Source organism: Megalopta genalis, chromosome 1, assembly GCF_051020955.1.
Source record: "Megalopta genalis isolate 19385.01 chromosome 1, iyMegGena1_principal, whole genome shotgun sequence".
NCBI lineage: Eukaryota > Metazoa > Arthropoda > Insecta > Hymenoptera > Halictidae > Megalopta > Megalopta genalis.
In genome coordinates, this window is record NC_135013.1 from 3,841,233 (window position 1) to 3,860,638 (window position 19,406).

Below are 19,406 nucleotides of genomic sequence, written 5' to 3' on the forward strand. Positions count from 1 at the left end.
ATAAACTAAATTACAGAGGCAAATACGATTTTGCAGAATTTTTTCAATATTTTCTATTGTTTGTACAATTTTTATGAACAATAAATTTGTCTATAATTTGGTAATATAAAATATAAGCACAGAAAAATTTGAAATAAAATATTTTAATTGATATTTAAGTGTTATTCTTAAATTTTCCTTATCGATATTACGGAGTTCTGGAGCTACATTCATGATGGAATTGTTCCATATATATGATACATGTACACATTGGAAATTGGTTCTCAATGAAGTCGAAGTTTCAGCTCTGTTGAAATCCTTTGTGCCCTGGTGTCAACACTGGCGAAGAAGAGGTGAAGAAGTATGTTTCAATACTGTGTCCTTTAAAACTTTATTTACGTTTGTAATCGACAACTTTTATGCACTTTCAGAATGAAAATAACAATTATATCTTTGGTGTTGTGCGAGTATCTCTGTTATTAAACATATAATTTGACAGCAGATGTCAAACGTCAAACGTAACAATTTTATAACTATTTTTATATATATGAAGCCGGAAAAGGCGGTATGTTTTACAGATTTTTTATAAAAATTTCTAATATTATGTTACTCTATTCAACATTATAGTTTTTAATGAATTTTACTAATTGATATTATCAATACAATCTGTTTTTCTGAATGTTCCAATACAAGTCATACATTGTCGTCATTTTTTAAACCATAATAAATATATATACGTATACTTGCGTGTGTGGGTGTGTTAATACGAATTTATATTTGCAGGTTATATTTTTTTGAAGTATGACAAGGTCACATATAAAATATCAAATTGCTAAAGATGCAGAAGATAAAACAGAATATTTCCTTCCATCTGTTCAAGATTTTTCAACTACATCAAAAAAAGAGTCTTCTTTTTGGAAGAGGGCCTTCCAAAAGATCATATTAATTATTAATTATTTTGTCTTATCCGTAGGCTTAACATTTTATGTAAAATGGCTTTATAATAGTTATGTGAGTATAATCACTAATAGAGTAATTCTCAAATTTAAAATAATGTATAATTTGTTTTTAGCTCAACTATTTATTTATAATTACTGTTTATTGAATTTTAGGGTTTTAATTTTCCACTGACAGTGGTGATATGTCACTTAGTAATCAAGTTTTTGTTAGCTGCCATAAGAAGATGTTTTAGAACATGTTACAAAGGACAACAGCAATTGAAACTTCCTTGGAAAAGCATAATAGGGATGGTTATGCCAATAGGTGTAGCAAGTGGCCTTGATGTAGGTTTATCCAACTGGGCACTTTCATTAATTACAATGTCATTGTATGTATAGGTGTTAAAATTTTATCTGATTAAAATATATACATGCTGCTGTATATCAATACATTATATTTTTATTTAGGTATACTATGACAAAATCAACAACTATTATTTTTATACTTGGTTTTGCCCTCGTCTTAAACTTAGAGAAGAAGGTAATGATAATAAACGTATTTTCTATATCTTATAAATCATTGATAACGTATGTAAAATAAAATATTTTTTTTGTAGTCTTGGTCGTTAGTATGTATTGTAGTGATGATATCAAGTGGTTTATTTATGTTTACATATAAATCTACACAATTTGGCATATTCGGATTTTTGATTTGCCTATTAGCATCGTTTTCGAGTGGTATTCGCTGGACTATGACACAACTCATCATGCAGAAATCTAAAATGGGGATAAAAAGTCCAATTGATATGATGTATTATATGCAATTATGGATGCTACTGCCTATTGTACCTGTGATGATATTGTTTGAAGGTAATACTGAATATGTATGTCTATTATGTCATTGGAACTTATTGGTACAAAAGAATTATATCTGTGCAAATCGATAAATTTATATTCTTTTATAAAGGAAACGTTGTTTTTTTTTAGGGTCACAGTTATATAATTATTTACAAACTACTGATTGGAGTGATGCTCATTCTATTGTTATGACTACAAGTGCTGTGCTAGGATCTGCTATCATTGCTTTCCATATGGAAGTTATGGAATATTTAGTTGTTAGATACACTTCTAGTCTAACACTTGCAATTACAGGAATAATTAAGGTAAAGTAATAACACTGAATTATGTATTATAAATTTATTTAAAATTATTAGATGAGTCTATGCAAACTTTTTAAATAAATGAAAATTTATTCTCATAAAACTCTTTATAGGAAATGTGTATGTTAATTTTGGCCGTTGAATGGAAAGGTGATCAAATGAGCGGATTTAACTTTATAGGATTGTTAATGTGCTTTGGTGGAATTATAATTCATACTATTCAAAAAGTAGTATCGAGTAGGAATAAAGAAACTGAAAATCTGGAATTACAATTGAATTCTTCGATGAATATTAACATTAAAAATGAAGAAAGACTTGATACAAGTTTACCTCTATTAATACAAAAGTCAACATCTTTAACAAATCTTTTAAATGCAGACTTCAGTTCAGATGACGACGATGCGGTTAAAGAACATGAAAATTCGACTCAGATATTGTCTAATATAGTACAGCGTAGAGAACAGTAAATTGTACACACTTTAATATTAATGATCAGAAAAAAGTATTTATTTAACAAAAGAATCGTGCTGTGTCCAATATACATTTTATTTATTCCAATTTATATATTATGAAAAATGTGTATTTTACACAGGTAATTGATTTTCATTTCCAATTATTAACTTAAGTTTACATTCCGTGTTTGCAAATTTTATTTTTGCCATACTAAATTTGCTTTTAGTATATCGAAAGGGTTAAGTACAAATCAGCATTGCTAAACCTCACCCTTTATGTGTATTATTGATTATTCAATATAGTTACGCTTGTCCATTATCGTTAATAATTGTATTAATATATCAAATTGTGTGTAATAAAAATGCGTTAATAATATGTAATAAAATATTGTTTCACAGTCTCGACGTTCGTTTATATAAATGGACAGTGTGCAAAAGAAAATATTGAAAGAGTTAAGTTGTACAAATAAATCAGTCAGTCGTTTCCTTTGTAAATGGAATTAATTTGTTGCTTTTATGTATAAATTGTTTACTGTTTTTTGCAAATTACAGTTTGTGTCAATAGATCCGTTTCTAAATGTTGCATAATTATGTCTTACCGATTAAAATGATATACTGTTCCAATTTATTTATATTTGTTATGCTTGTTTAATTTTTAGAAAACTGAAATACCGATAAGCGCACAGTGTAATAATACATAATTCTATATGTACTGAACGTATTGTAAGCTGTTAAAAATTGTGATTAAAGATTTGATATGATTAAGTGCAATTTCATCTGTTAAAATTTTTTTAAGACATTAACATTTGTTATTGTTTCTCTACGACTTATGTAAATACAAACGCATATGAAAAAGTGTTTATTACTGTTTAATAGTAATTTTATTGTATTTGCGAAATAACTTCTTACAATATATATATATTTTGTTTTATTACTTAAATGGAACACAGTATTTGTAAATTCTCCGGAAATTAATGTTGTGATGTAATACAATATTCATTCAGTTTATGATATGCTGTGAATTGATTTGTATAATGGTATCTATTATGTTACCTTGCCAAAAATTAATTTAATTTATATGTTCTCATATTGAGGATATTATATTTTTTTGCATTATGATTTCCACGTATTCATAATAAATTTTATATATATATGTATAAGTGTAATATTATTTTACTATCTACTTACTTTAAATAATAAATGCTACAGAGTTTATTTAATACAAGAACTATTAAATGTAGTTATATTTTTGTAATTTTATATAAGTTTCGTTTAAATAACTAAAAGATTCACATATCCTTTACTTATAAATACAAAAGAATGAAGCAGAAAGGAATATATGTATAAGTCTCATACGTAGAAACAGAATATAATATTAGTAATTGTGTTCATATAAGAAATTAAACGTTTTATTAAAAAATATGCGAAATCACTTCCTTCTTAAAATATGTTCTAAATTGAATATAAAATGAACAAACTTATTTTTATATACAATTGCGTTACTATAATAAAAAGAATAAATATAGTATATATATTTAACAAAATCTCGATAGTGTTTTGATATAGATTAATAAATAATTGTTACCTATATAATTTAATAAATAGATCCGCGTAAACTCGTTATTTAGCTTGTTTAATTTGATTAGTCTTTTTAGATTTGGCTTCAATTCTTTCTTCTAATTTGTGAATTAAATCATCCAATTCATCCTGTGAACAAAAATTAAAGAATTATTATACTTCAACTCTATCGAAAAAATACATGTACAAAATCTTACCTCGTTGTATGTGTACATTAAAGTACAGTGTTTTAAAGCTTGTTTCTTCTTATTAAGTAATTGCAATGCATGTGGTAGGCAATAAACACTGTCATCTTGTGAATTACTAACTAGTGAAACAAATAGATTAGCTCTACAAGTTTCGCATTCAAAATCACCATCATCTTCTTTCACTTTTTTTCCTTTCTTTCGTTTTCCACTATCCGGTAATGGTAATCTTTCTGTATTTGTAAGACCTACTGCTTCTAATTGTTGTCGGCAAGTTATTTCCTTCTCCCGAATTTTAATCACACTTGGTAAAATCTGCAAAATAATTTGTTATAACTCGAAATTATATCATAAAATAGCAACAATATGAAATTATTTATAATATCTTATAATATTTACCTGTTTCATCACATCTATATGGGATCTAGAGTCATTAATAATGTTAAATAGCAACCTTTCAAATGAAAATATTGATGGTTCACAGCTATCTTGTATGTCCTAAAAGAATTATACGAAACCATTATTTCATTGTACAACTAATTTGTAATAATGATGTTCAATTATCTATAACCCAATGAAGAATAAAGAATTCTGTTTGCTTACTTTAAACACTTGTTCAGCAGTCTCTAACCAAGATAGTTGTGCAAAGTATACACTTTCAGATACTACATAGCCAGTACATATACTTGATGTAAAAGCTTTGGGGAATACAATTATAAATTGGCCTGGTTCTTGTACTGTCTGACACAACGATACTCCATTACTAACCAGCAATTCTGGAGGAACCATTGCTGTATCAGATGGTAACCATATAGTTTTATTTTTACAATAACGTGGAACCATTTTTGACAGAGCTTCTCTGAAGTTATTGTTATGTTCGTCTGGTATACCATACCAGATTTTCTTAGCTCCTGTATGTAAATATTCTATCCATGGAAGACCATGAGGATCGCGGTACCAACAACAAGCACTAAATAACATACCAACATGAAGTGTTGGCACTGTCACGCCTGTAAATAACATTATTAATTTTCAAAACCAATCAAATATTTTGGTAATTCTCACAAACGTAAAGTATATTTGCGTACCCATTATTGGACCTAAAGCTCTTAGTACTGAACCAGCATTATTAGTAAGTACTTTAAGATTCCACGGATGTCTGGCAAATGGACTATTTTTGGCAACTGAGAATCCAAAACCACGACCGCTAGAATCAATGCTCGCAGCGTGCACACAAACGTGTCGCTTTCTCTCTGCTACATGTTTCCAGAACGCATTTTCAACCTCATCAGCGGAAGCACCCTCAGTTTCGTTTCCAGATCGCTGGTTTTCACCGAACCACATACGTTGCGTATTTCTCGCAATTCGGTAGAAAGCATTTAATGGCATATTTCTACCCTGAGGGTCACATAATTTCATACATTATAAAAGACATTAAACTTCACTTATCAAATTTATTTTAAAGCACGCACTTTTACAATGCATTCTTCAAACTCGTCAGAGCTATCGTCCTCTTCATCTTCCTCATTATCATTTATGGGTGCATTTTGTCTTTGCAATGCTCTGCTTTCTCGTTTCATCCACTCCGATTCAACTTCACCAAACAATTTACCTCGTTCCTCTAAATTAATCAGTTTATTGATTAGTAATTAGAAAAATCAATTATACGTTCTCTAGATGTACGTGTATTATATATATATACCTGGAGATAATGTATCATACGGTAATAAATATTTACAATAAATATCATCTAATTTAGTTACACGATCCTGAGCTGACTTTGGTATTTTCATACCATCAGCTACTTTTTGCCACTTTTTTTTCTCAATGACTTCTTTTAATCCGCCTAAACTTTGAACTGTTTGATATAAGTGGGGTAAATCAACTTCCATTCCACCAATCTATAAACAATATAATATTACCGAACATATCAAGAAAAATATTTTAAGGCTATGAATGGTAAAACAAATGTTACCCAAGGTGGATGAGTTAAAGTTATGCTCTGTGTAGCTAAATATTTCTTAATCGCCATCATTTCCTTCACATTAGGCCCCCATCTATGAAGCATACGATGTACATACTGATTGTATGCGGTAAAGCGCATATCGTCTGATACTTTACATTCCGGCTGAAACATAAATTAAAAACAAATTTGATGAATTCATGTAAATTCGATAAAAAAAATTATATGTTAATAAATTTTACCTTAAAATTAGGTGGTGGTACAACTCTACATATTCCAAACTTCTCTGCAATTGGTCTTATTTTGTCTATATATTCTAAAGGATCTTGGAAATCTTTCTCGCTAGGCTGAAAAGTTGGTGCTTCAACTAAACGTGCTTCATTATTTTCAGTTTTTGCACTTGGAAACGTTACATTGTTTGTCGGAGAACAAATTTCAGTACTTTTCTGTTTAGATTTCATTTGACATCTAAAATATAAAAATAGAGGAATAAATATTAGCAAGAACATTGTTTAAGTATGATTATAATTTTACCTCTTCCCATTCTTGTTTGAATCAATAGATGTTTTTCTTTCTCTAGAAGTTTTCGGAGACTTTGTTAATTTTTCCGTTGCTGCGGATCTACTGCTCTGTCTATTTGGTGTCTGAAGTGTTGTTTCACTTTTACATGGGGAAGATGGTTGGATTTCAGAGTTTGGCGCAGGCATAATTGAAGTTGTACTGGATGAAGTAGATGGTAAAGGATTGTCTGCTGACAATACAGTGGAGTTTGGTGGTGTACGAGTTGTAGGTTGCACTGTGCCTATAGGAGGACAACGTGCAATTGACGACGGCGGTTTAGTAACTAACTTTGCTCTCAAAAGAACTTTCTGATTAGGTCCATTTGGTCCTTCAGTACCAAGTTTAACAGCTACACCTTGAATTAACTGTTGCCCTTGAACTAAGTTTGGTCCATTTCTTGTAACTGCTTGCAAAGGTATATAAAATAGTTGACCATCGTTTTCATCATCATTTTCGTTACTGCTTTCTGTTTGGGTAGATGTTTCGGTGCTTTTCTGTTGATTTGTATCTTTTTCCCCGGCCTGTTCTTGCGGTTGTGCATTGTCGTCAAGATTTACTTGAACAGCTATTGAAGCACTGCAGTTCACATTGCTCCAAGTTGTTGTTAATTTATCTAAGGGTAAGACTTGTATATTAGCTAATGTAGCAAAATTCTTAGGTAATTCGAATCTGTTAATATTTAATAATGAATTTGATGTATTTTTCGATTCTACTATTCTATTCTCTGTTTTTGGAAGTACATTGCTAGGAGTTTCCTTTGATTCTGGTGTTTGATAATCATCTTTGTTGGCCTTGTCTACATTCTTATTTGTGTCATTCTCCAGCGATGCATTGGATGACTTATTAAATTCACGAATTTTACGTCTAAAAGGGGTATTAACAGGAACTTCAGTATCACTTTCAAACGCGTAAACACTACTTTCATTTTCTGGAGAAAATGCATTTGCATTGGGAGTTACTGTTTTACGTTCCTTCACTTTTGGTAAAAATGGTTTTCTTGGTTGAAATATGGATTTCTTTTCGAGTGGTAACTTCTTTTCAGAAGATCCATCTGCAGAACTGTGATCAGATTTTAATGCTGTATCATTGTCTTCCCCAGGACTGGAGTCTTTATTTGGCTTTGTATTTTTTCCTTTGATAATTTCTTTTAGATCTATATTATTTTTGTTGATACTGGTAGATTCATTTTGTTGTTTTGTATCAACAGTTTGTGAATCCACTATCGTAACAGGTACGTATTTATTCTGTGCACCTAAACGATCTCTCACACTTGCTTTTTCTGCTAATTTAGAAAGTGTGACATTTACTGGCCTAACTAAATGCTGAATTTTTGTTGAAATGGATAAATGTGAGACGTCGCTCTTTTTCTCACACATTTCATATTTAAACATGGAAACGTTCTCCATTTCTAACTTGCTCTCTTCTTTGGCAAGGGAGCTTTCGTTCAGCCATTTTTCAATTTGTTCAGTTGACATGTTTACCTTTTCTTTTCTCACGTGCAACGTTGACAGAGGCATGTCTACGACGTTTCTGGGAGAAATTTCCGTTTTCTGAACATATTCTTTTTCTGTATTGGTTATCAATGTTGTTTGCGATTCTAATTCATTGAATACTTCTAATTTCATTTTTCGACCTTCTTCAGATTTAATACATTCGTCACTTAAAACACTCACAACAGGAAAAGACGTTTTAACTTTAATAGAATTATCCTTGGTTTCTGCTTCCTTGGGTGTATCCACGTTTTCCACTTTTTCTGTTTCAATTATTTCCAATTTCCCAGTGGATTTTTCAGAAGCAAGAAGATTAGCATTAACGTGCGATTGACAGGAATTCAATACTTTTGATATTGCTTTCTTTGAAAACCCCCGGAAAGATTCCTCATCATCTGATGCTTTTGAAAGATCAATCTTTACCAAATGTTCCTCTGTACACTTTACAGTTTTATCTGCATTATTGTCATTATCATTTCCATTATCGTTATTATTGTCATTGTCATTATTATTATCATTGTCATTTTCGTTCTCATTTTCGTTTTCATTGTCATTTTCATTCTCATTTTCGTTTTCATTATCATTTTCATTATCATTGCCATTGTCATTGTCATTTTCATTGACAATAGTATTATTATTTTCAATATCATTGCCGTTTTCATGATTTTCATTAACAGCAGCGATTTCATTTTGTTCATGAATTTCTTTCTTTCTTTTCAACTTATTAAGTAACATGCCTAAAGTTTCTTCATCAGAATCCGTATTTTCATTAGCAATAGTTTTTGTTCCTTTTTGCTTTGATCCACTACCTTTTTCAGAAGATGGTTTATTCAAACTCTGATCTCGTTTACGTTTCATTATAAATTTTTCTTTATTGAACCTTAAATTATTTTGAACCTGACATTTCGATTTGATGTTTACATTGTTTTGAATTTCCAATCGCGTGACTACACTCTTAGAAGAAGATCTAAGAAATCTACTAACAGGTTTATTTAATTTTCCTAAACTTCGTCTTGTAACTGGTCTTGTGTTACTGGTTTCATTAGAACTGACTGATTCCTCGTCAGTATCTATTTCACAATACTTCTGAACTCTTATCAGTCGTTTACTCTTGAAGGTAATTTTACTAGTTTTAGTTTTATCTGGTCTCTTATTAGATGCGCTTTGGATAGAGGTAATCTTACCATCTTTAGTTTTATTAATTGATTTTGTAATTGGTTGTTTCACTTTGGCTTTAATTTCACTTTCTGTTTGTGCAATTTTACGTGCATTTGGCAGTTCTGGAAAACTATCCATAGAAACATTATCATCATTTTCTAAGTCTGGACTTACTAATTTTCTTCCTAGAATTTCCATGTATACTGCTGCTGCTTCTTTAGTTTTTCTAGATGGCCTCCTACAAAGATTTTTGGGGGAAATTGTTCCACTATGAGAACGAGTGATTCTTCTCATTTCAGATTTGCTTCTTGTACATATCTTCTTCTGAACAGTTTTTTGTACTGTACGTTTTACTTGTGGTACTGATTTTTCTGAAGGTTGTTCTTCCTCTTCTTCAGATGTAGATTCTGAATTGGATGTATCACTGCTTTTTTGTTTTACAAGAACTTTTTTCTTTGGTTTTAGTGGTATAGGTTTTGCTTTTGGAGAAGGTTTCTTTGCCTTATCTGTAAGTACACTACTTCGTAAACCAAGCCTTTTGGTTTCAATCCTTGGCAGAAATTTTCTGGGTGCTAGTTTATTTGTAGTCTTTAAAAGTGTTCTTTCTGTACAAGATCTTGTCCTCATAACACAAGATGTTTTAAATTTATTTTTTATTCTTTGTTTAGCGAGACGCTGTTCTTGATATTTTTTCTTAAGTGCTTGGACAGTAGATGTTGTGGTTTTGAATTTATTAATATTTTTTTGTAGTGTATTATTCTTTTTATCTGTAATAATTGATTTTATTTTGGTAATAGTTTTCTGGCTTGGATCTGGTTTTTGATTTTCAGTGGATGTACTAGATGAAGATGTAACTTTGTCTGTTGACACACGCATTGTTTTGGCATCTGGTTTTTCTTTTTTGCTACCAACATTGAAGAAATTTAAGCTTGGAGGTAAAATCGATGTACCTAAATAAAGATTTTTTATAGAAATTAGTAACATTGAATATTTATAAAAATAATATTTATGAACATAATAAATTTATAAACCTCTAAAGCATAAAAATGTCAGAAAATCCTCTGTGTTTGGCCTTTTATGCGTTATTAATTCTGTTATAATTGGTGGTTTGGCTTTCTCTTTATCCTTAATTGGAGTGTGTGAAGGATTAAAAACTGTGGTTGCACCTTGTGCAAATTTTCTTTGTGCATGTATTTTGGTTCTATAATAAAGATTGTATATGAGAAAATAGTTAAAATTTGTAGTTTAATCATTATTTTATTAAATCAAATATTTTGTAAGTTTTTTGGAGTGCAACAAAAGTTTGACAGATATTATAATATCTGTCAATTCTACAAAATGAACGTTTCTCGTTAAAATTTTTATTATGGACTTACCTTTTTGGAGATTCTGATAATGGTTCCATAAGATCCACCAGATCTCCTTCTTTTCTTTTTCTTTTATCATTTCGACTTAGCACCATTTTACAGAGTTATTGAAATAAATCCCTGTTAAATGATAATAAAAACCGTCATGCACGTTTATCATTAATTAAATAAAATAAGTTACTATTTTACCTGATTTCTTTCGTCATTGTTACAAAAGATAAAATTTAAAATAGTAATAATTAACGCATAGTTCAAGAAAATAAGAACTGTATCATGACGGAAATGATGGAAAATATATATTATAAAAAAAGTTCGATAAACAAACGTGCAATTTTAAGGTTTTTCTCTTAACACGCTCGATCAGCGTTTCGGAATAGGTTTCGTTCGGAGTAGAATGCGGTAAAATGGCGAAAATTAACAGTATATGCTATCACTGAACATCTGTTCCTCTTTCACACTGGATAAATGATTGTTTATTGTGCCAGGTAAGACTAAATACCACGCTTTGATCTATGATTTAGATATACATAGATATGCGCTATAAAACGATATTGATTTCTCAAGCCTTGTTCACATCGCGCACAATGCATACCGTTGCATGACACTGTTCGCGATACATTAAGTGGTCGGCCAGTTGAAAAAATATATATGAAGCAGAGTTTACGGGACAAATTGTAAATATATTCACGAAAATATCATCAGTGTAATCAAATAATAATTTATTGATTATTTATTTTATTATATTAGACGAAACATAAGTGAAATATATGAACATAGAAGTTTCGAATGATCAATATGTATGTAACTTCAATGGAATGTTCATGAAAAGTGTACTACGCCATCTATGTATATTGTACTTGAACACGCATAAGGATATTTTACCATCTTTCTTATGTTTACACTTTCAAAACTATAAATGTTGTACATACAGAATTCATACATATTTAAATATTGTTCAGAATAGGCTAAGTAATTAGGCAGTGGTTAATTTATTCTTATATTATTAAGGTAGGCATAATTAATTGCATTCTAGCCGTTCTCGCAATCATTAATAAAGGATCATCGAATGTGTCGTATTTTTTCTCCATTTGGCAAGGATGTCATTCGTGACATCAAGTTTCGCAATCAGATCGCGCATATCTAGGACAATCATTGTTTTTAATTCGAATAAGTAATCGTACTATATACTTAATTGATATTCTAAACTAATTTTACAATGTTCTGATAATTCAATTATTTTTAATAAGCTTATAGAGAAAATCATTTGCTTTACCTATTTTATTATTCTTACAGTTAATCATGTGAGAGTGTTTTTATGTTCTACGCGTAACTTGTTAATTGAAAAGCAAATGTTGCTTTATCATTACATATTTTACAAAATCATCTTATACATATTGTAATGCTATTCAAGTTCATATTTATCTTTCTTTTTGACAATGTGAATGAGTAAAAATTAATAGTAATAATTAATCAATGTTTTTGCTCATTCGTGTATAGTTATGTAATGCAGTTTAATTATAGATACCGTGTATATAAATAAAACCAGAACATCATGAACAAAAATGGACCACCACCACCTTATGCACCACCTGCTTACTCGGAGGTAATGGGCGGTGTTCCACCTGCTAGTCCTTTTACACCTGCAGAAACCTGTATGTTTGTGTACTATACAATACAAATTTAAAGACATAAATATATTATATAAGTATGTTTGTCTACTATATGTAGATAATCATAGCCAAAATTATACACCATGTATGAAAATATGATTTATAGTTCTTGATTATAGAATTAAAATCATATATAAAGACTGCCCTTATTTTGATAAAACGCTATTATGAGCGACAAATTGTCATTGGTTGCTCGAATTGTTAAGAAACATTATCTAAAACATTTTTTTTTGTATGGTTTATGATTTTAGCTATGGCTCACTATATAGAAATATTTTACTTAAGAATATTAGAAGAATAAATAATTATGTAAGAACAATAACTAATTATCCAATTTAGATACCAATGGACCAACCATAGTAACAACAGTTGTTCCACTTGGACCAGGATCGACTCATACAATATGTCCAAGTTGTCAAGCAGAAATCGATACTTCAACTAAAACAGAACCTGGTGTGATTGCTTATATATCTGGTGTTGTTATTGCATTAATGGGGTATGATGCATGAATATAATATAATTTGCAATTCAATGATATTACAAGCATTCTCATATTTTTGCATTTTAATAGGGGCTGGTTGGGATGCTGTTTGATCCCTTGCTGTATCGATGAATGCATGGATATTCATCATAGTTGCCCTAACTGCAAAACTTACCTCGGTCGTTACAGAAGATAAGGAAACATAATACTAGAATCTCTTTTTATTGCATTTCACTTTGAAACAATTTTGAGATTGGATTATATTATAACATGCACATAATAATCTAATCACGACAATTTCTTGTACTGTCAAGTGCCTTAACAGTACTGCCAAGTGTACAAATGAAAATTGCCTTGGTAGCTTTGTTCACAACAAATGTTACACGATATTAATTTTTATATGTAACATATATACATATATATATACGAACTATATTTATGTACAAGATAATCCTTTAAAATATTTTTGGCAATACAACACATTTTTTATTCGTTACAAATCATATTTTTGAAAAATGTTAGGAAGTATACAATTTACGCAATTTGTATCTGGAACAGATAATTCACTAAATAGTAAGGGTGATATATTAATAATTGTATCTTTAAAAATAACATTACTGACTCTTTATGCATCTAACGGAATTGTGTAAACTCGAATATAAAAACAAGCACTTTGTAAATTACTTTAAAGACAAAATGTCAATTATGAATGTTAATGTATTTTGTAAATTATATGACTAATAAAATATATATTGAATTTTTTGTTTAATTAAATAAGAGAGTATTCTTGTTAGTCTAAATTAGATGTTTTATAAATAGCATCTTTTTCGATGTTTATTGGTATCATTCGAAAGAGGAAGGTTCAATGCAGTGCGCGAAAAAAAATTCATGGTATCGATAATATAGAGCAAAAAATTTGACAAATTTAGTTACACTGATGCTTATAAGGTGGCGCCTAAGTAGAAGGACTGTCAACTAATGTGAACTAATGTAGAAGTATAGAGAACACAATTAAATTCCTACAAATTAATTATCAATGAACGTAGCATGATGTCTAATATTTACAAGAACTCTTCTTGCCAATGATATTATTAAATACTCCCGTGCCTATATCGTCGTATTATTTCGTAACGGAAGTAATTAATAAAGTCAAACATACAAAGTGATTTTGAAAGCACAATTTTATCGAGGAATCGATACATCGAAAATATTCAAATAATAGAAAACGCCGGTGGCTTCATCTCATATTTATCAAACAGCTACACATCTCTAGATAGTACATTTATATAAAGAAATCTGTACAGCAGATACCGATCTGCTGAATCCGTAAAGTCAAATGACTAGCCTATGGCTGCATACATATGTACCTATATGTGAATTAGATGTTTATACTTTCTATTTTATTTTATAGTTTATACTTTGTCTAAAACGATTACTATGTACAAAGATCATCTTCAATTTTTCTTTGGCTTCAATGATTTACTCATTTTATATAGTCGACTTAATTTTTCTTGTCTTCAAAATTCAGTTATGCATTGCACCATCTTGTCATTAGAAATGCATGACGTAGTTTTCAACATCAAACGTTTACTTTCAAATAATTTAAATATACAGTATAATTTGTAACACATATTTATACTTTTTTTTTAATAAAAATATTTCATAATATATAGTTCAAGTGAATAAGATCGTAATATTAACAATTATCTCATAAGTTGACGTTCTACATAACCTCTATTATCTTTAACTATTACAGAATAAGTGTTCATTTTTTATATATTATGTTTTCGGAACAGAATTTTAAATATAAGCTATACTTGTATCATAACTAGATAAAGCATTTTAATTTTCAAGAATATTTTATACGTAGATTTACGTTATTAAAAGTCTTGCATACAAAAAAAAACACGCATGATCTGTCAGAACATAAGCAGATATGTATTTTAAACTTTTAAATATCAACGAAGTCAATTATATTTCGAAATAGGTATGGAATTAAAAGTATAGTAAGTATATTTCGAGTTCGATCATTTTTTAACCTCAATTGAACTCGAGTGTTCATTATATGTAAAAAAAAGTATTCAGTTATTCAGAATTTACTCTTACGTACTTTGCATTGTTTTTATTTGTAATTAATTAAATGTTTCAGATATACATTAATCACAATGTGGCATAATTCAAAGGCACTTTGTAAAAAATATGTATCAAAATGGAGCAACTTCATTTTCTACAATCACCAAAGAGTAAGACATAGCAGTTCAAAATCTACAGTAATAACAAACGATGATGTTGATGATCCACTTCCTAAAGATGTAAAAGTTGTTATCTGTGGTGGTGGAGTTATGGGTGGTGCAGTTGCTTATCATCTTTCACTTATGGGAATGGGTGATCAGACAGTTATTATAGAAAGCGGCAGGTAGATGTTCTTCTTAACTTACATAATTTTAAAATATTCAGTATTACATGTTTTGAAAAAATTTAATTTACTTACTCTATTTTTTAAATTTAGAATTGGAGGTGGAACAACATGGCATACTTCAGGATTAGTTGGTGCATTCAAGCCAAGTTTGGCACAGGTTAAGCTTGCTCAAGATAGTATAGCTTTATACAAGGAATTGGAAGAAAAAGGTTTAGCAACTGGCTGGAAACAATGCGGTAGTCTTTCTTTAGCACGCACAAGGGATCGTATGACTGTATTTAGACGCATGAAAGCACAGTCCATGTAAATAATTAAAATTACCTATATAACTAAATTATAAATTAAATGCTATTGTAAATTTATAAGATATCGAGCAAGTATAAATATTCAGTGTAATTTTAAATTTTCTTTAGATCTCGTGACATTGAATGTCATTTAGTTACACCGAAGCAAGTACAAGAAATATGTCCCTTGTTGCGAGTAGATGATTTAGTTGGTGGATTATGGATCCCAGATGATGGTGTAGGAGACCCATATCAAATTTGTTTAACATTAATAAAAGAAGCAAAAAAGAAAGGTATATTCAACCTTTTATAAGTATAAATATATATTTAATTTGTAGACATGGTCAATTTGTAAATTTTATAGGTGTAAAAGTATTCGAGAACTGTAAAGTTACAAAAGTAGTTACACAAAATGGTAGAATTGAAGCTATTGAAACAACACATGGTACCATTGAGTGTCAACATTTTGTCAATTGTGCTGGATTTTGGGCACGTAACGTTGGTAAATTAAGTGAACCATATGTAAAGGTAAGTAACTATTATTAATTATAGATAAAGTGTTTGTATATAAATCATTAAATTTTTTCTAATATCTACTACTCAGGTACCACTTCATCCTGTTGAGCATTATTATTTACACACACAACCAATTGATGGCTTAGATCCTATGACTCCTGTTATAAGAGATTTAGATGGTTACATTTATTTTCGAGAAAACAACGGGAGATTATTAGCTGGTGGTTTTGAACCAGTCGCGAAGCCGGCATTTGAAGATGGAACAATACCTGGTTAAATATAAATTTTTACTTTTCATTGCTTCGTTACGCATATATGAAATGTAAATCTAAAAGCAATTATGTTTTAGAGAGCACAAATGAAAGATTTTTACCAGAAGATTGGGACCACTTTCATATTTTACTCGAACAAATGCTTTATAGGATTCCGAATTTAGGTGATGCGGTTTTGGAAAGATTATGTAATGGTCCTGAAGCATTTTCTCCAGATTGTAAATGGATTGTAGGTGAAGCACCAGAAATACGTAATTATTATATTGCAGCTGGCATGAAAACTGTAAGTAGTTTTAAACTGTGCTTCCGCTGATAGTGAAATATTTATTTACATATCTAATAAATCTTATAGGTCGGTATATCAGCAGCAGGTGGAGTTGGGCGAGCAACAGCAGAATTAATAGTCAATGGTTCGACATCTCTAGATATGTATGAACTAGATGTGTCACGCTTTTTGGGCCTCCATAACAATCGAAAATTTTTACGTGACCGAGTAAAAGAAGTTCCTGGTATGCATTATGGATTACAATATCCGCATCATGAATTCAAAATAGGCAGAAACTTGAGAATGTCACCAATTTATCCAAAACTTAAAGAAGCAGGAGCTATTTTTGGGCAGGTAATGGGATACGAACGACCAACCTGGTTTCAATTAGATGATTATAAGGGTAGGTCTATCATTGTATGTATGTATCCAAACGGACAAATTTATAATTCCAAATTGAAGTTGTCGCATAACATACTAAATTCGTCTGTAAAATAGTCTTATTGCAAAAGTGAAAAACTGAATTTTATTATACAGATTGCTTTGCTACACAGATTTGGAAACAATTGATGGCTTTCAAAGGTATAAGATAGCATACACAAATACATTTAATAAACCACCATGGTTTGAACCGGTACATGATGAATACGCTGCATGCCGTGAAACAGTTGGACTTAGCGACTATTCGTCTTTCACTAAAATTGACTTATGGGTAAGATATTATATTTATATAGACAATAAATAAATATACAGGTTGAGCCAATATAAATTACTATCTTGACAATTTTCGAAACTGTAAATCTTGAAGTAAAAATTGAGTGAAGGTTGAATAAACGTTGAGAAAAGAGCATGCTGTCGACAAAGTTTGTAAAGTGTAATAGTCTACGTTAAAAAAACTAGAATAAACTTCACCAACTATATCTTTTATGATTATACATATAAAAATGTTGTTATTACCGTATAAGTAGCTGCAATATTATAGTTTCTGTAACTTCTGTAGTTCTGAAAACTTTTAATGTAGTAGTTTCTGTTGGATCATCCTACACATATGAATAGTGAATAGTATTATAACTCATGGAATTTTTTAGTCAAATGACTTGGAAGTAGTAGATCTATTGCAATACTTATGTTCAAATGATGTAGATGTACCAGTAGGAAGTATTATTCACACTGGTATGCAAAATGATCGTGGAGGCTATGAAAATGATTGCAGTTTGGCACGTATAGCTCCTAATCAGTAAGTAGGGTGTATGATATACATAAAGTTTGAAATGTAATATACGATTATACATATATTTTTCTTCTAATATTCAAGTTACATGATGATCGCTCCCACTATTCAACAAACCCGCTGTAAACATTGGATTAATCGTCATTTACCTGCTGATGGTGCCGTTGCAGTGTCTGATGTGACATCTGCATATACAGCAATCTGTATCATGGGTCCTGCTACTAGACAATTACTTTCAGAATTAACCGATACTGATCTTAATCCTAGAAATTTTCCATTTTTCACTTTTAAGGTAACTATTAAACTTATGATTACATATGTAATTAAAATAGTTTTTATTACACATCCATTCTTTTCAAAGGAATTAGATGTTGGTCTTGCGAACGGAATACGCACGATGAATCTAACTCATACTGGAGAACTTGGCTATGTTTTATACATACCAAATGAGGTATGTATATACTTTCCCAGAAACCGAGAAATTCATATTTTCTTAAATGTTTTTATGAACATCAATAATACGTATGATACACATTTACAGTTTGCATTACACGTTTATACAAGATTAGTAGATGCTGGAGTTAAGTATGGATTAAAACATGCTGGTTATTATGCGACACGTGCGTTACGTGTAGAAAAGTTTTATGCTTTTTGGGGCCAAGATTTAGATACATTTACAACCCCCTTGGAATGTGGAAGAGCTTGGAGAGTAAAACTTGATGTAAGTATACCGTACAAAATATATTTGACAACATTTAAAGATTTGCATATACTGTAGAAAGCAGTAAACTTCATTGGAAGAGATGCTCTTTTGAGACAAAGAGAGGAGGGTGTAAAACGCAAGTACGTGCAGTTATTATTAAATGATCATGATCTTGAGTTGGATTCATGGTGTTGGGGCAGTGAGCCCATTTATAGAGACGGAAAATATTGTGGAATGACAACTACTACAGGTTACGGATTCACATTTAGAAAACAGGTATCAATACAATGTTTTGAATTAAATGGTAAACGCGTGTATTAATATTAATTTACTGTAATAAACATTATTTTAGTAAATTCTTTGAAAGAGCACAAAAATATGTAAAAACTGTAAATATATATTGTCTTATCTACGAAATAATTAATGATAGGTTTGCCTTGGATTTATACAAAACATCGACTCGCAAGGACGGCCCCAAGAAGTAACAAACGAATATGTATTATCGGGGACCTATGAAGTGGATGTGGCAGGTATAAAATTCCCAGCAAAATGCCACCTACATAGTCCAAATTTGCCAACCAAGTTCCCAGATAAGGAAAGAGACTCTTATCATGCAACACGTGATCAGCAAGTTGTGTAACGTCGACGATACAAACTCCGAAATGTGTACAAATAATGTATATAGAAATAAAATTAATAAATTACTTAATAAGCGACAATAATAAATCACTACT

The 19,406-nt window shown here is 30.3% G+C and overlaps 4 protein-coding genes across 9 annotated transcripts; 3 read left to right on the forward strand and 1 right to left on the reverse strand.

Annotated features, from left to right (window-relative positions):
• Nucleotides 1-234: 234 nt before the first annotated feature.
• On the forward strand, nt 235-3,300 carry LOC117223635 (solute carrier family 35 member C2). Its single transcript, XM_033476012.2, has 8 exons — nt 235-340; nt 411-544; nt 763-990; nt 1,092-1,306; nt 1,386-1,458; nt 1,535-1,787; nt 1,905-2,080; nt 2,191-3,300. The coding sequence occupies exons 3-8, from the start codon at nt 781-783 to the stop codon at nt 2,542-2,544; spliced, it is 1,281 nt and encodes a 426-aa protein (XP_033331903.2). The 5' UTR covers nt 235-340; nt 411-544; nt 763-780; the 3' UTR covers nt 2,545-3,300.
• Nucleotides 3,301-3,440: 140 nt separating this feature from the next.
• Nucleotides 3,441-11,360, reverse strand: Jarid2 (Jumonji, AT rich interactive domain 2). 2 transcript variants are annotated; one of them, XM_076519069.1, is made up of 13 exons: nt 11,161-11,360; nt 10,841-10,951; nt 10,496-10,665; nt 6,790-10,414; nt 6,498-6,723; nt 6,268-6,420; nt 5,995-6,193; nt 5,765-5,913; nt 5,381-5,690; nt 4,896-5,302; nt 4,692-4,790; nt 4,305-4,607; nt 3,441-4,236 (listed from the first exon to the last, which is right to left on the reverse strand). In XM_076519069.1, the coding sequence occupies exons 2-13, from the start codon at nt 10,924-10,926 to the stop codon at nt 4,150-4,152; spliced, it is 5,814 nt and encodes a 1,937-aa protein (XP_076375184.1). In that variant the 5' UTR covers nt 10,927-10,951; nt 11,161-11,360; the 3' UTR covers nt 3,441-4,149. The 2 variants fall into 2 exon arrangements, with proteins under 2 accessions (XP_076375184.1, XP_076375180.1); XM_076519065.1 differs by having other exon boundaries at nt 11,021-11,360.
• Nucleotides 11,361-11,600: 240 nt separating this feature from the next.
• On the forward strand, nt 11,601-13,739 carry LOC117223640 (LITAF domain-containing protein). Of its 4 annotated transcripts, none has more exons than XM_033476032.2 (4): nt 11,601-11,839; nt 12,342-12,483; nt 12,841-12,997; nt 13,073-13,739. In XM_033476032.2, exons 2-4 carry the CDS (start codon nt 12,384-12,386, stop codon nt 13,176-13,178), a joined length of 363 nt encoding a protein of 120 aa, XP_033331923.1. In that variant the 5' UTR covers nt 11,601-11,839; nt 12,342-12,383; the 3' UTR covers nt 13,179-13,739. The 4 variants fall into 4 exon arrangements, with proteins under 4 accessions (XP_033331923.1, XP_033331922.1, XP_033331924.1 ...); XM_033476031.2 differs by having other exon boundaries at nt 11,605-11,839; nt 12,353-12,483; XM_033476033.2 differs by lacking the exon at nt 11,601-11,839 and adding an exon at nt 11,860-12,002 and having other exon boundaries at nt 12,353-12,483.
• A 787-nt stretch (nt 13,740-14,526) lies between these two features.
• On the forward strand, nt 14,527-19,398 carry LOC117223639 (pyruvate dehydrogenase phosphatase regulatory subunit, mitochondrial). Of its 2 annotated transcripts, none has more exons than XM_076519155.1 (15): nt 14,527-14,988; nt 15,132-15,398; nt 15,492-15,704; nt 15,815-15,978; nt 16,050-16,213; nt 16,290-16,473; nt 16,551-16,756; nt 16,826-17,141; nt 17,293-17,450; nt 17,827-17,975; nt 18,054-18,261; nt 18,331-18,420; nt 18,511-18,690; nt 18,748-18,948; nt 19,103-19,398. In XM_076519155.1, the coding sequence occupies exons 2-15, from the start codon at nt 15,148-15,150 to the stop codon at nt 19,310-19,312; spliced, it is 2,694 nt and encodes an 897-aa protein (XP_076375270.1). In that variant the 5' UTR covers nt 14,527-14,988; nt 15,132-15,147; the 3' UTR covers nt 19,313-19,398. The 2 variants fall into 2 exon arrangements, with proteins under 2 accessions (XP_076375270.1, XP_076375272.1); XM_076519157.1 differs by having other exon boundaries at nt 14,527-14,969.
• The last annotated feature ends 8 nt before the right edge of the window (nt 19,399-19,406 follow it).